The sequence below is a fragment of the Leptosomus discolor genome, chromosome 5, assembly GCF_034619465.1.
Source record: "Leptosomus discolor isolate bLepDis1 chromosome 5, bLepDis1.hap2, whole genome shotgun sequence".
NCBI lineage: Eukaryota > Metazoa > Chordata > Aves > Leptosomiformes > Leptosomidae > Leptosomus > Leptosomus discolor.
The window spans coordinates 7531820-7543839 of NC_141395.1; the positions used below are offsets into that span (position 1 = coordinate 7531820).

Genomic DNA, 12020 nt, shown 5'->3' on the forward strand with positions numbered 1-12020 from the left:
AACATCGTCTTTGCTTAGAAAAGAAGAGGGAATAAAAAACACAGCTTTCAAACCACAGAGCAACCGTTGAAAACTTAAAACCACAATACCCAAGAACAGACTGAGCCTATGATTACCTAACACAAAATGCGGTTTAAACTGGGCATCATACCAAGTTTTTCACAGAAACACGAGGGGAAAATGGAGTATAAGTATCCATGGTTACAGTGACCCTTGCTTGGCACCTGAAGAGAACTTTCTAGAAAAAGACAGGTAGAAACATTTATCAGGGTCCTCAGAAGTAACAAGGCTTCTTCCTGTTTTTATAAGTTAAAAAAAAAAAGATAAAATAGCACTTAGCACAGACTGTCCTGAACACAGACTGTAACCTAGAAATATTTTTAGAATTCCCCTCTTGTATGTTTTTCACAATATTCACTCAGTACTGAAAAAAACTCAGAAGTATAGAATCATCTACTTAAAATAATGGCAAACTCCTAGAATAACAAATTCATTTATAAAGTGAGTATTTCAAGACTAAAGTCTTTCTTCCCTTGTTCAGTTGCACTGAACTTAAGACTGAAGGAAAGGGAACAGACCACAATTTTTAATGGTAAAACTTTGAAGTGTAAATTAAGCCAAATTGGACCCATTGGAACTGTTAAGTGTTGAAGCTTCTACAGTCCCTGTACTGTCCAGCAATACCTCAGAGGGCAATGACACAGCTAAACCCAGATAACAGTTTGCTTGAACGGCATTTTCTCTCACTTCTTCACTGACACTTACTCACCTGTTCTCTGTTTATATGTACATTTGGGGAAGGTTCTTTTTAATGTATGCTGATGCTTAACTAGGTATACTGAAGCGTGAACAGACATGCACACATGAACAAATATTAATGACAACTAATTTTCTAGACCCTCCTCTCATGTGTGCAATAATCTGGTGAAACAGTGAAAACAGACAGCTGAACTGAGTTTGACTGGTAAGTTCCTCTCTCCCTGGCAGGGAGGAACACAGCTATTTCACATTACGGTCCACGTACAAGCCAAATGCAGTTCTTGTGAAAATGGAAAAGCAGGAAGAAATTTTTAATGCCCTTTATTTTCTACGATGCTCATCTTCTGTTCTTTACGCTCCTCAAGGATTCTGCCTCACCTTCTCTTGTAGAAGTGAGGGCTCCACAGTTCCTCATACAGATTGTTGCTGAATCGCCCAGCTGTATAGACCTGATCTGGATCAGGCATTAGCACACTATCACTTTTTTGTCAAATCAAGCAGAGCACATGCCACAATGTTTGTAAATTCTTCATTCCAGCCATTAGAGAAATGACATGGATGATGCCTGGTTCAGAATAAAGCTTGACCAAAGTTGTCTGTTCCACTTTTAAAAAATTATTTGAACCAGCAAGATGAAAGTTTAGCAAGTTCAGTTGTAAGAGATTAGCTCTTTATATCACGTGGCTGGAGCACTCTTTATGCAGTAAAAGATACCCTGAAAATTTGATTTATCTCCCCATTAAATTAGAAACAGGTTCAACATCCCAATCATTTCTTCAAGCAGTTCTCCTGCTTTCATAGAGGTTGGTCACCCAATGTCTGAGAATAAATCATAGTGTGACACCTCCGTGATTGTTTACAAAGATTAGGCCCCAAATCCTACCTAGCAAATTTTCCAAACAGCAAGAGCAAATATCACTATTCATAACCAAAATACTAACTGTGTAAGATCATGCTCATTTCACTGGCAATTAATGGACAGAGAAAGAAATGTACCAGCTCTCTATCTACATCCTTATATTTGACTATAAATAAATGGATATAGCAGGCTGTGCATGTGTATTTATTCATGGTATTTAAGCAAATACTGTATATAAAGGGCTTGGCTGCAGCACTGAAAATTTGGCAACATTTAGTGGAGATTTTTTTCCTTGTTTTAGAAGTGTTGGCTCATGTTTTCAACAGACATCAAATTAATGGACAGTTACTGAGTAAATGCTGTCAACTATATTACCTAAGTAGGAAGCACTGACCCAAAAACATAAACCCAGTCTTGCTCCTGCACCTCCTGATAGAAAAAAGGCCATATCCCCATGGCATGTGGCAAACCTGCCTTCCAGCAGTAAAAAAATACTTGGAATTCTAAAGTGAATTTTCAGGGAAATAGTGAGAGGAGAGATCCAAAAGAAAGAAATGATGGGAATGCACATCACTGAATTTGGGCGACCTCCCTACTTGCTGAACAACAGACTCAGTCGCCAGTTTTGAGAGGAAGCAGAGACAGGAGCAATCCCTGGCATGCAGATTCAAAACCAAATATCCCAGCTGAGGTTCAGCACCCGTACGTACAGACTTTACTTCAAAGCTGTTGCAATAAAACTAAAACATTCGTGAGCTTCAGACTTCTAAACTGAGCTAAACAGGAAGAGTTGTTGCTCCTAGTCTGCTTTCAGTGCCACTTTTAGACACAAAAACAAGTGGGTAAATGAGCTAAAGAAATTATTTCAGCAAGCTCAGACGCTTGTGAATGTGAAAAATCAATACCTACTACCACGTCCAAAGAAAGGCATTGGAAGAAATGTGTGAAAATGATAAAGAAAACATGGCACACGCTAGCACACTTTGCTACATCCCAAGCCGACAGTTCCACAGACACTATTTCAACTGAAGATTGATCAAAAACTGTCAGGGCGGAAAGACAACATCAAAATGCTATTTCCACTGTGTAGAGCAAACAGGCTAAATGTACGCAAGTGTAAGTTGGATGTATTTTGATCGAGGTAACTCTGGGCACTGCTAGTAGCAGAGACACAAGGACATGGTCTGGTGGACCTATTTGGAGTCATGGAATAATTCAGGCTGGAAGGAACCACTGGATTCAAAGTTAGACCTGGTCGCTCAGGGCCCTGTTCAGTCTCCAGGGAGCTACGTTCTGTTTACACTGGTAGGAGAAGCAATGCGCAGTTCCAGACATAACTATACCTCTAAAGCTACTTACTAAGAAATTGTCAAATTGTGAAACTGCATGCATGTATACATGGATATTTGAACTAGATTTGCTAATTTTATCCATCCACTCTTAAGACAGCAATATACCATGCTCTTAGCACGGGCCCACAGAAGCAAATCCTGTCTTTAGTAATACAAACTAAACTGCAAGCAAGTTTCTGATGGAATTTTACAGCATGAAAGAACCTCGTAAGAAACACATCTCATAGCTAAACAGAAATGTATCTGAATGCTATGAAAGCCAAAATCCTACCTCATTATAGTAAAGAAATTACCTGTGATATAATTTGGTAGGTTTTAGTTTGTTTTCATAATTCTGATCTGACCGCAATTCTGGGAAAAAAACAAGCACTTCAACATGTCTCCAGAAGTGTTCTGCTATATAATCATCAAAGATAAAACCTTCAGCTTCAGTGATATGCAAATGAAGACATGTTTGTTAAAAGGATTAACAAAGTTGTTCAAAGCATCTTTTTAGTCTACTCTGCTTCCAAACAAACAATAAACTGTCCGCATGCAGTGAGATTTGCTAACCCATAAACATAGCCAAATGGAGGAAGAAGATCAGAACCTTAATGAGTTTGGTCCCCTTTGAATTTTAGCTGATCAGTGTCACCAATAATTTCAACAGGCTCTAAAATAAGCACTTTCTGTCTTCAAAGTGCCTTGCAAACATCAACCAATTAATCCCTACAACTCTCCTCTGAGGTAGGTAAGTAGGTATTGTTATCCCCATTTTACAGTTGGGTGAACACAGTCAGAAGGGTTAAGTGATTTGCTGCAGACCACAGATGGAGGTGGAACTAAAACACAACCAGGGACTATGATTCCTTTTAGAGGACAGCACTTTTTTTTCCTGCTGACTTTTCTGTGCTGACTTTAGACATCTTGGCCTTGTGGCAATACTTAAAGGAAACAAAATAAATTCTTCTTGTTAAAAGCAAGGAACCATAAAGATATCTGTCTTTTATGCCAGTGTTGATAACATTGTTGTTGCCTTATACTGATGCAAGGCTTTTCCTTTAATTTTGTTCTGGTATTCAAGTATCGCTCCTTTCATACAGGGACTTATTCCTGTGGTAATGTAACGTGCTACCAACAAAAAGATATGTCCTGCTCCTCTGCAGATTTGTTTTGTCTTTCTGCTTTCAAATCAGTAAATTTGGGTGGCACCCTGCCCATAAGGTGGGCAGACACCCTCCTTCCAGGATCAGGGTAACAGTTGGTAGGCTTGTTCTACTGCAGCACGGGCAGAAAGAAATGGAGGCAGGGAGCTTTGAAAACCAAGAGCAAAGCAAGCCATTAACTGAAACCCAACTCCAGCAAACTGCTTGTAACCGTTCTAACAGGCGTAAGATTGATACTTTTCCCCTTTCAACAGAAAGATCAGATGGAAAAGGCAGAATATATCCTTTTCCTTTCTGTGTATACAACTTCGGGCCACTTGAAGATGCTATTTGTCATTAAGTCAATACAGTGTATAGTAATAAACGTTTGAGTTTTATAAGGAAACCACTTTTCATCTAGTGGCAAGCAAGTCCTCAATGTCAGTTCCCTGCAGGATTCTTTAGAATAGAAAAATCCACTACTCAAAGCTAATGTCTTGCAAATCCTCAGCACATTTTCTGTTGTTTTTTCAAAAGACAGTCTCCCCACTTTCAGAAGCCTTCTGCTACAGGAATTGACATGTATGGTGATTATTTGAAAATTATTCCCTCCCTACTATATAGTACATTAGTTTCAGCCATATTGCTGGTTATGTATTTTTAAGACATAATCATCTATGTGTCTTGAAAGGATAGCTCCATTAACGCTAAAAAATAAGGAACAGTTTATTAATAAACCATTGTAATTAACACACTACAGTGGTATTCATATATTACTTAAACCAGGGATCATATCTCCTTTGTCTCAGGTGTCAGCCAAAGACAATGATGTCATCAAATTTTATTAGCTAGAAGTTTACTTTGTTAAAGACACTTGTGAAGTCTTCAGGTTAAGTAAGTAATTTAACATACTTAAATAAAATGCGATTTATTTTTCTGCTTCTGTGGATAGTGAATCAAAAGGCTATTTTTCCCATTGGAAAGGTTTATTAGAAACTATTTTGCTCTTGCATGACCAGCCCTTATGTCTCTTTTTAGGAGACCAAAAAGTAGGTTAATGATTCACAATCTAAGGAATTGCATTGTTAGCATAACAGTAGGATTTTTAATCTCAGAGGGCATGTTTGCAGTAACAAAAATATGTATTACATGGATTAAGCAGAGACTGATTTTTCACAGTAATTCTGTGACCAGAGAAACATGTAATGCAAAACATAAGCTTGGAAATTGCTATTTGCTAGCTCTGTCTTAGGAAGATTTGTAGCTCTACTCTGAATTACGTGCTCTGCAGAAACAGCTCCCTTCTTTTATCACTTTGGAAATCATTAACTTGCCCTCGATGGTCCTCCGTGCAACAAAGGAAGTTTTCACATGGATTTTCTGATAGGAGAAACAAAAGGGAGCCAAGATTGTAGATAACAAAATAGCAGTGTGAATGATAGTTTGAGAGGACCTTCATCCAAACACGTTTCAGTGACATCTCATCAGATAGGGTATCAATCCCCACATTTCCCACCACTCAGCACTACCACGCTTCAGGGTTAATCCATGAAACTAGATCATTCCTCAGTTCCGAATTTCTTAAGTTATCTACTAACACAAATAACCAAGTGACTGTCCCATATCCCATTCATTAACGAAATCCATTTTCACGGGATAGGCTTTGCTGTCACAGGTCTATTTGCACAGTAAAACGGAGGTGTGAGAACACTTGCCTACTTGGGCTGTAATTACCCTTACAGTTCTGTGCATCGACATCCCCCGTGTCCATGCGCTCCGTGCTATCCACCCATAACCAACCAGCTCTCAAGCTTGCCAAATAGCTCTGGAGTTTGGGTACATATACATATTTTTTTTGCTCATCTGCAGCCACTGCCACAAGTCATCTGCACTTCAAGTATATTTTAATGTCCTGCACTGCATACATAGAGAAGGAGCACTGTTTAATCTTCTGTGCCCCTCAGAGATGAGGATATGTTCTCCTTAAAAATACATCTGTCACCCACATGAATTTCTGGCAAGGTAGGATCCAATTTTCCTGAAAAGTTCATCTCCCCTATATGCAGCTCCGTGTCCTGATTAGTTTTTCAGCACCTGTTCAACATGCATGTTCCTGAACATCTGGTTCACATGTTTGCAAGTTCCTTAGGCTGGAAAGCCTTTCAAGCAGCATACCCTTGCTGACAGCTTCACAGCAATTGCTGGTGCCGTGAGCTGGGCGTCCTCCATAAGTGAAAAAGATGGTTACACAGACATGATCCTACTCATCCACACAGAAAAATCCCTCATCTGCTCATTTATCTGCCTGGTCATCTAACATGGGGCTGCAGATTACTTGGGGCATCTATTTTCTTGTTTGTATGTCTAGAAAGTAGTGAGCACACCACAGTTTCTATGGAGAATAAGGGACAAATAGCAATAATTATCATTTTGTCACACTTGTTTTTAAAGAAGTTCAGCAGAGTAGAATTACGGTGACGTAAGCCTAGGATTAGTATCTAAAAATGGGGATTCAGTAGAAGATTTTTTTATTTCTATAGAATTCTAGCATGGTATCCCTCTCAAATTTTGCTGGATATAAACTCAAAGTAGATATTGAGTTTTCTGAAGGCTGCTAATTCCTGGGTTATAGTCAATTAAAGTTTGCTTTCAATGCAACTTTTATGTGATATTCCAGACCTGGTAACAAAATATGAACGACTACCAAATTACAATGTAGTTAAAGTGCATAATCACATTATAGGTCATCCCTTACATACTATGTTTTTAACAAAAAAGAAAGATAATCAGTGTTATCGATCATAACCAAACTCATCCTCGCTGCAGTGCATGAGAAGGAGTTCTAGAGATTTTAGGGGAAGAGTAAAAGAGTGACTATCATCAAATATCCGAAAATAATCTTTGCATCTAAAACTGGTGGCTAACTCGAAGCATGTAAACTGGTAATAGGGGTATTTAAGAATAAAAGTTTTGTCAAACTCATTTTATTCATCCCTCAAGGCTGCCAGAGTAATTTTCGCATATTGTTATTTACATAAAGAATGCCCTTTTCCCTTCTTCTTTCCACTCCAGATTCCAACTGTAAAGAGTAAATCTATATAACTGAATCAAATATTCACAAGATAGTTACTCTTTATGGTGTGAGTTATGAAAACAGGGCAGGGGGGGCACAACACACTAATCAAAATCTTTTCTGCAAATTAGTTTACCTGCATGAATATCAACCATACTGAGACCCCAGAGACAACTGTAAAGGAAATCCATTATTCTGTTTTATTTGTCGTTATCTTTCGCTTGATTTTCCCTTGCAAACCTATTTGATGATTGCTATTTTTATCCTACATACACAATTTCAGGTTTTTCTCTCTTTTTTTTTTTTTTTTTTTTTTGGTAAGACTATCCAACTACTGGAAACAGCCCATTGCTAAAGATGTTCACCCTTGACATTTAAAAAATTAATTTACCAAGTTTGAGATTAAGGAGAAAGACAAGGAGCATTTCTGATACTAGTGGGCAAATAAAGAGCTCACTGTTTACTATTTTTAGATGACAAGACATTGAGCATGCAAATCCATGGTTTTAAATGAAATTGGCAGCAACAATGTTTTGAGAATGTTTTATTTTCTTCCTGATTTCTATTGTTCCCTTGGCGCCTTTCTTGTAATGTTCCAAAACTTTTTGGAGCGAGGGACCGTCATCAGACCTCAGACATGCTGATGAAGCACCTGCAGCTCCTCATCAGGCTTCTCCCCCAAAACCACAGACACCAGAGGAGTTCAGCGGGCAACCCGCAGCCGCTGAAAGGTCTGCAGAACCTCTCACCCCCAGTAAGGACCATCCCCTTCCTTCCCCCCTCTCCCAGTGCACCCTCTCCTCAGCAGGGATGAGAGAGAACTCTGAGGACTGAGTTGACTATATTTTGGAGGGTGTGCAGGACCTCTCCTCTTCCTCCTCCATCCCGATTCCCGGACCAGTGACTTCACCCGGGGCTCGCCTGGGGTACCCATGGCAACACGGGCCCCGACCACACACTTCAAAGAATTTTCTCGAGGGGAAATTCAAAAACCCGCTCGTAGGAACACATCAATCAGAGGGTGGCAAATGCCCCCGTGAGGAGCAACGCCCCCGGGGGCACTCGGGGCAAGTGCAGTTCCCATGTCCCGGCGCCGCAGACAAAGGGCGGTTCGAGGCGCCCGCCCGGAGCCCGGGGCGCGGTGACACCGCCGGGGAGGAGCCAGACGCGGGCTGCCCCCGGGGCGGAGAGGGGGGGGCAGCAGGGGAACTTATAAGAGCCGCGTCCCGCCAGAAGAGCCGGGGCGTGTGTTTGGTACAGCTGCGAGTGACGGCGCTGGGAGAGGCGCGGCGGCGGCGGCAACAGCGACCCGAGAGCCCACAACCGCTCCATGGCTCAGAGCATGGACAACGGCCTCGACACCCTGGATGTAAGTGCCGGGAGCTGAGCCGGCCGGCGGGGCCGCGGCTGTCCCCGCGGCGCGGGGCGGCGCTGCCTGCTCGACGCCGCTGCTCCGCGGCCGCGGGGCGACGGCCCTCGCTGCTCGCCGCGCTCGCCCATGTGCGCGCTGTTTGCAAACAACCGTGCCTTCGGGCGGAGGCTGCGGGCGGAGGCGGGCGGGGATCGCCCCGAGCCGCGCGGGGAGCGGGGCCGGGGGCGCGGCGGGGCGCGGAGCCGGGCGCCGCGCCGCCTCCTGCTTCCCAGCCCGCCGAAGTGCGAGGGTCTGCGGGGCGCAGGCGGGCAGGGCTCAGCCCTGCCCCTCTTGCCGCTGCGGCGCTTCGGACCTCGCTGCAGCTGCAGCCGCTGCTGGACCCCCGCTTCGTTCCTCGGGCTTTGCTGCGTGGCCGTCAGCCGAAGCGGCGTGCGGCGCCTTTGTGGGCTGAAAAACGCCGGTAGAGCGGTTAGAGCCACGGGAACGAGGAGGGGGCGGGGGGGAGGCAAGCGGGAAAGTTTGGAGTGATCTGACTCCCGGCAACGGCGTCCCTCCGCACCGGTGCCCGCCCTAACCTCGGACCGCCGGAGCGCGGGAGCCGCCGCGCCGCCCCCGCGCACGGTGGCCGTCCCCTCCGGGCGAAACGCGGCGGCGTCCCCGTCTTCCGGAGGCCGTTCCTCTGTCACGGGGTTTTGGGAGTGTTTGGGACCAAAACGGAGATCTCGGGCCAAGTTCCAACTTTGATCCGCCGTGAACGCCCGCGCGGAGCTGGTGCCTCCGTGTGTGAAGCGCGGCGGGGTCCGCGGGGCGCATCCTGCGCGGGGGTCGGGGGCTCCCGGGACGCAGGGCATGGCAACTCAAATCTGAAAACCTGAGGAATTACACATAGCCAGGTGGCACTCGCCCGCCTGCATTTCTTTTCAGCGTTGTGGCCAAAACCGTTGGTGGTTTCCTGATGTGCTTTCATGCCCTCACCAGAATTTCGCTTCCTTTTTCCACTGCCGTACTTAGTTCAGCAGCCTGGCTGCAGCCCAGCACCGGGCAGCTTCACCCCCTTCACCCCCACCGCCGCAAAGGGTGGGTAACAAAGGGAGGGGAACGTGGCTGGCCGTGATGACCCTCCATGGGGTTCGAGGTCCCCTGCTTAAGGTCACCTCTCTTTTCTTTGTGGGTTTCCTTGTCTCTGTGTGTGGAGCTGTCAGTTGCTTCTCAGCAGGGACTTCTTGCTATTATTTATCCGTTATTACATCAGCCAAGGGTACCTTCTCTATTTCTCCTTGACCCCATCCCCCTAATGTGAAGAGACTTTGGAGCAGCAGAATTTCTATGTAAATTTTTTCTTTATAGCTTGCTGTTGCAAGAGTTAAAAGTCATGGGTAATATTCTGTGTGGACTAACCTAGTGCATCCAGCACTTCTGGGCTCTTCCTTGTAGTATGTATCTGGTTAGAGCACTGCAGTGTCCAGAACCAATGATAGTTCTGGGGGTAGCCATTATCTTTTTCCCTTTCATTCCCTGGCCTTATTTAGAAGATCTTAGTCCTTAGAGAAAGACAAAGGAAGTTTTTTAACTTGTTCTATTTGCTGTATATTTTTTATATATGTATATATTTAAAAACTGTATTTTTCCACCTGGTTTTCAAAAAGTTTGCCTATTCCTGTTCATGGAGACTGTTCTTAACATACTGTCATATAGAGTGAGCTTTTGCAGAGGAGCTAACATCTAACTTTTTTATTTTTTCATTTTTTTTTAGCTGTTCTCCGGGTTAACCATTGAACTTTCTGATAATGGCACGGATGAGATTGGTTCAGGCGACTATGGAGACTACGGAGAGCCATGCTTTCAGCATGAGAATGCTGATTTCAACCGGATCTTCTTGCCAACAATCTACTCCATCATCTTCCTAACAGGAATAATCGGCAATGGATTGGTTATTGTTGTTATGGGCTACCAGAAGAAACAAAGAAGCATGACTGATAAATACAGGCTGCACCTCTCTGTGGCTGACCTCCTTTTCGTCATCACCTTGCCATTCTGGTCCGTGGATGCGGCCATAAGCTGGTACTTCGGGAACGTTCTGTGTAAGGCAGTTCACGTCATTTACACAGTTAACCTCTATAGCAGTGTCTTGATTTTGGCCTTTATCAGTTTAGATCGTTACCTGGCAATAGTCCATGCTACCAACAGCCAGCGACCACGAAAGCTGTTGGCTGAGAAAGTGGTGTACGTAGGCGTATGGCTACCAGCTGTGCTTTTGACAGTGCCTGATATCATTTTTGCCAGTACTAGTGAAGTAGAAGGGAAGTATCTGTGTGATCGCATGTACCCTCATGAAAACTGGCTGATTTCCTTCAGATTTCAGCATATCTTGGTAGGACTTGTCTTGCCTGGTCTAATCATCCTGACGTGCTACTGTATTATAATATCTAAGCTGTCACATTCGAAAGGCCACCAGAAGCGCAAAGCCTTGAAGACAACAGTTATCCTCATCCTCGCCTTCTTTGCCTGCTGGCTGCCATATTATATCGGCATCAGCATCGACACATTCATCTTGCTAGGAGTCATCAGGCATCGTTGCAGCTTGGAGACAATCGTGCATAAGTGGATCTCCATTACCGAAGCTCTGGCATTCTTCCACTGTTGCCTGAATCCGATTCTGTATGCCTTCCTGGGTGCCAAATTCAAAACATCAGCACAAAATGCCTTGACATCAGTTAGCAGAGGATCAAGCCTCAAGATTCTTTCAAAAAGCAAACGTGGGGGACATTCTTCTGTGTCTACAGAGTCCGAGTCTTCAAGTTTCCATTCCAGCTAACGCTGCTCCTTGCCATCATTTTATAGACACTTTAAAGCTGCGCAAGACTTCAGAAAAATAAGACTGACCATAATGTACAGATTTATTTACAGTTGGGATTTTATATTGTTTCTTTTAGTCTCAGTGAAGTTTAATTGACTTATTTATATAAAGAAAAACTTTCGTATCGATGACAAACTGTCTAGGCAGGTCCTGTGGACAAGTGGTTAGTTCACAAAAGTTTTAGTGCTTGTCTGTGTGTATAGGTATGTGAACTAAACACTTCTGGGTTGTAGCAAAGTGACTGTTAAAAGTTTAGAAAATGTTTCTCTGTTGTTTATATGTAAATGTTTTCAGTGTTGCTGTTTGTTACATTCCTAAAAATTTGGCTGGAGATTTTTACCTTACTACAAGATGTTTCATTTTCAATAGCTTAACTCTGCTGTAGAAATGGCACTTATAACCAAAGCCTCTGTTATATGCTAGGGTTTTTTCCCCATTCTCAGTAACTGATGGTTTGCAAAATTTTCTGTTCAAGGTGAATAAAAGTGTATGACAAAAAGTTATTTTGAGTGGTATTTTTATTTCTGGTTCCATGTTTTTCTCAATGCTTTTATTTACAGTTCTCAATGCACAATGATTTCTTTGAAAATTGCATGGCTTTTGTATGAAAAGCAGGAAAATGAC

At 43.3% G+C, this 12020-nt stretch overlaps 1 protein-coding gene across 1 annotated transcript; it reads left to right on the top strand.

The window, feature by feature from the left end:
- The first annotated feature begins 8447 nt into the window (after nt 1-8447).
- On the top strand, nt 8448-11572 carry CXCR4 (C-X-C motif chemokine receptor 4). Its single transcript, XM_086465716.1, has 2 exons — nt 8448-8536; nt 10293-11572. The coding sequence occupies exons 1-2, from the start codon at nt 8498-8500 to the stop codon at nt 11352-11354; spliced, it is 1101 nt and encodes a 366-aa protein (XP_086321842.1). The 5' UTR covers nt 8448-8497; the 3' UTR covers nt 11355-11572.
- Nucleotides 11573-12020: the final 448 nt, after the last annotated feature.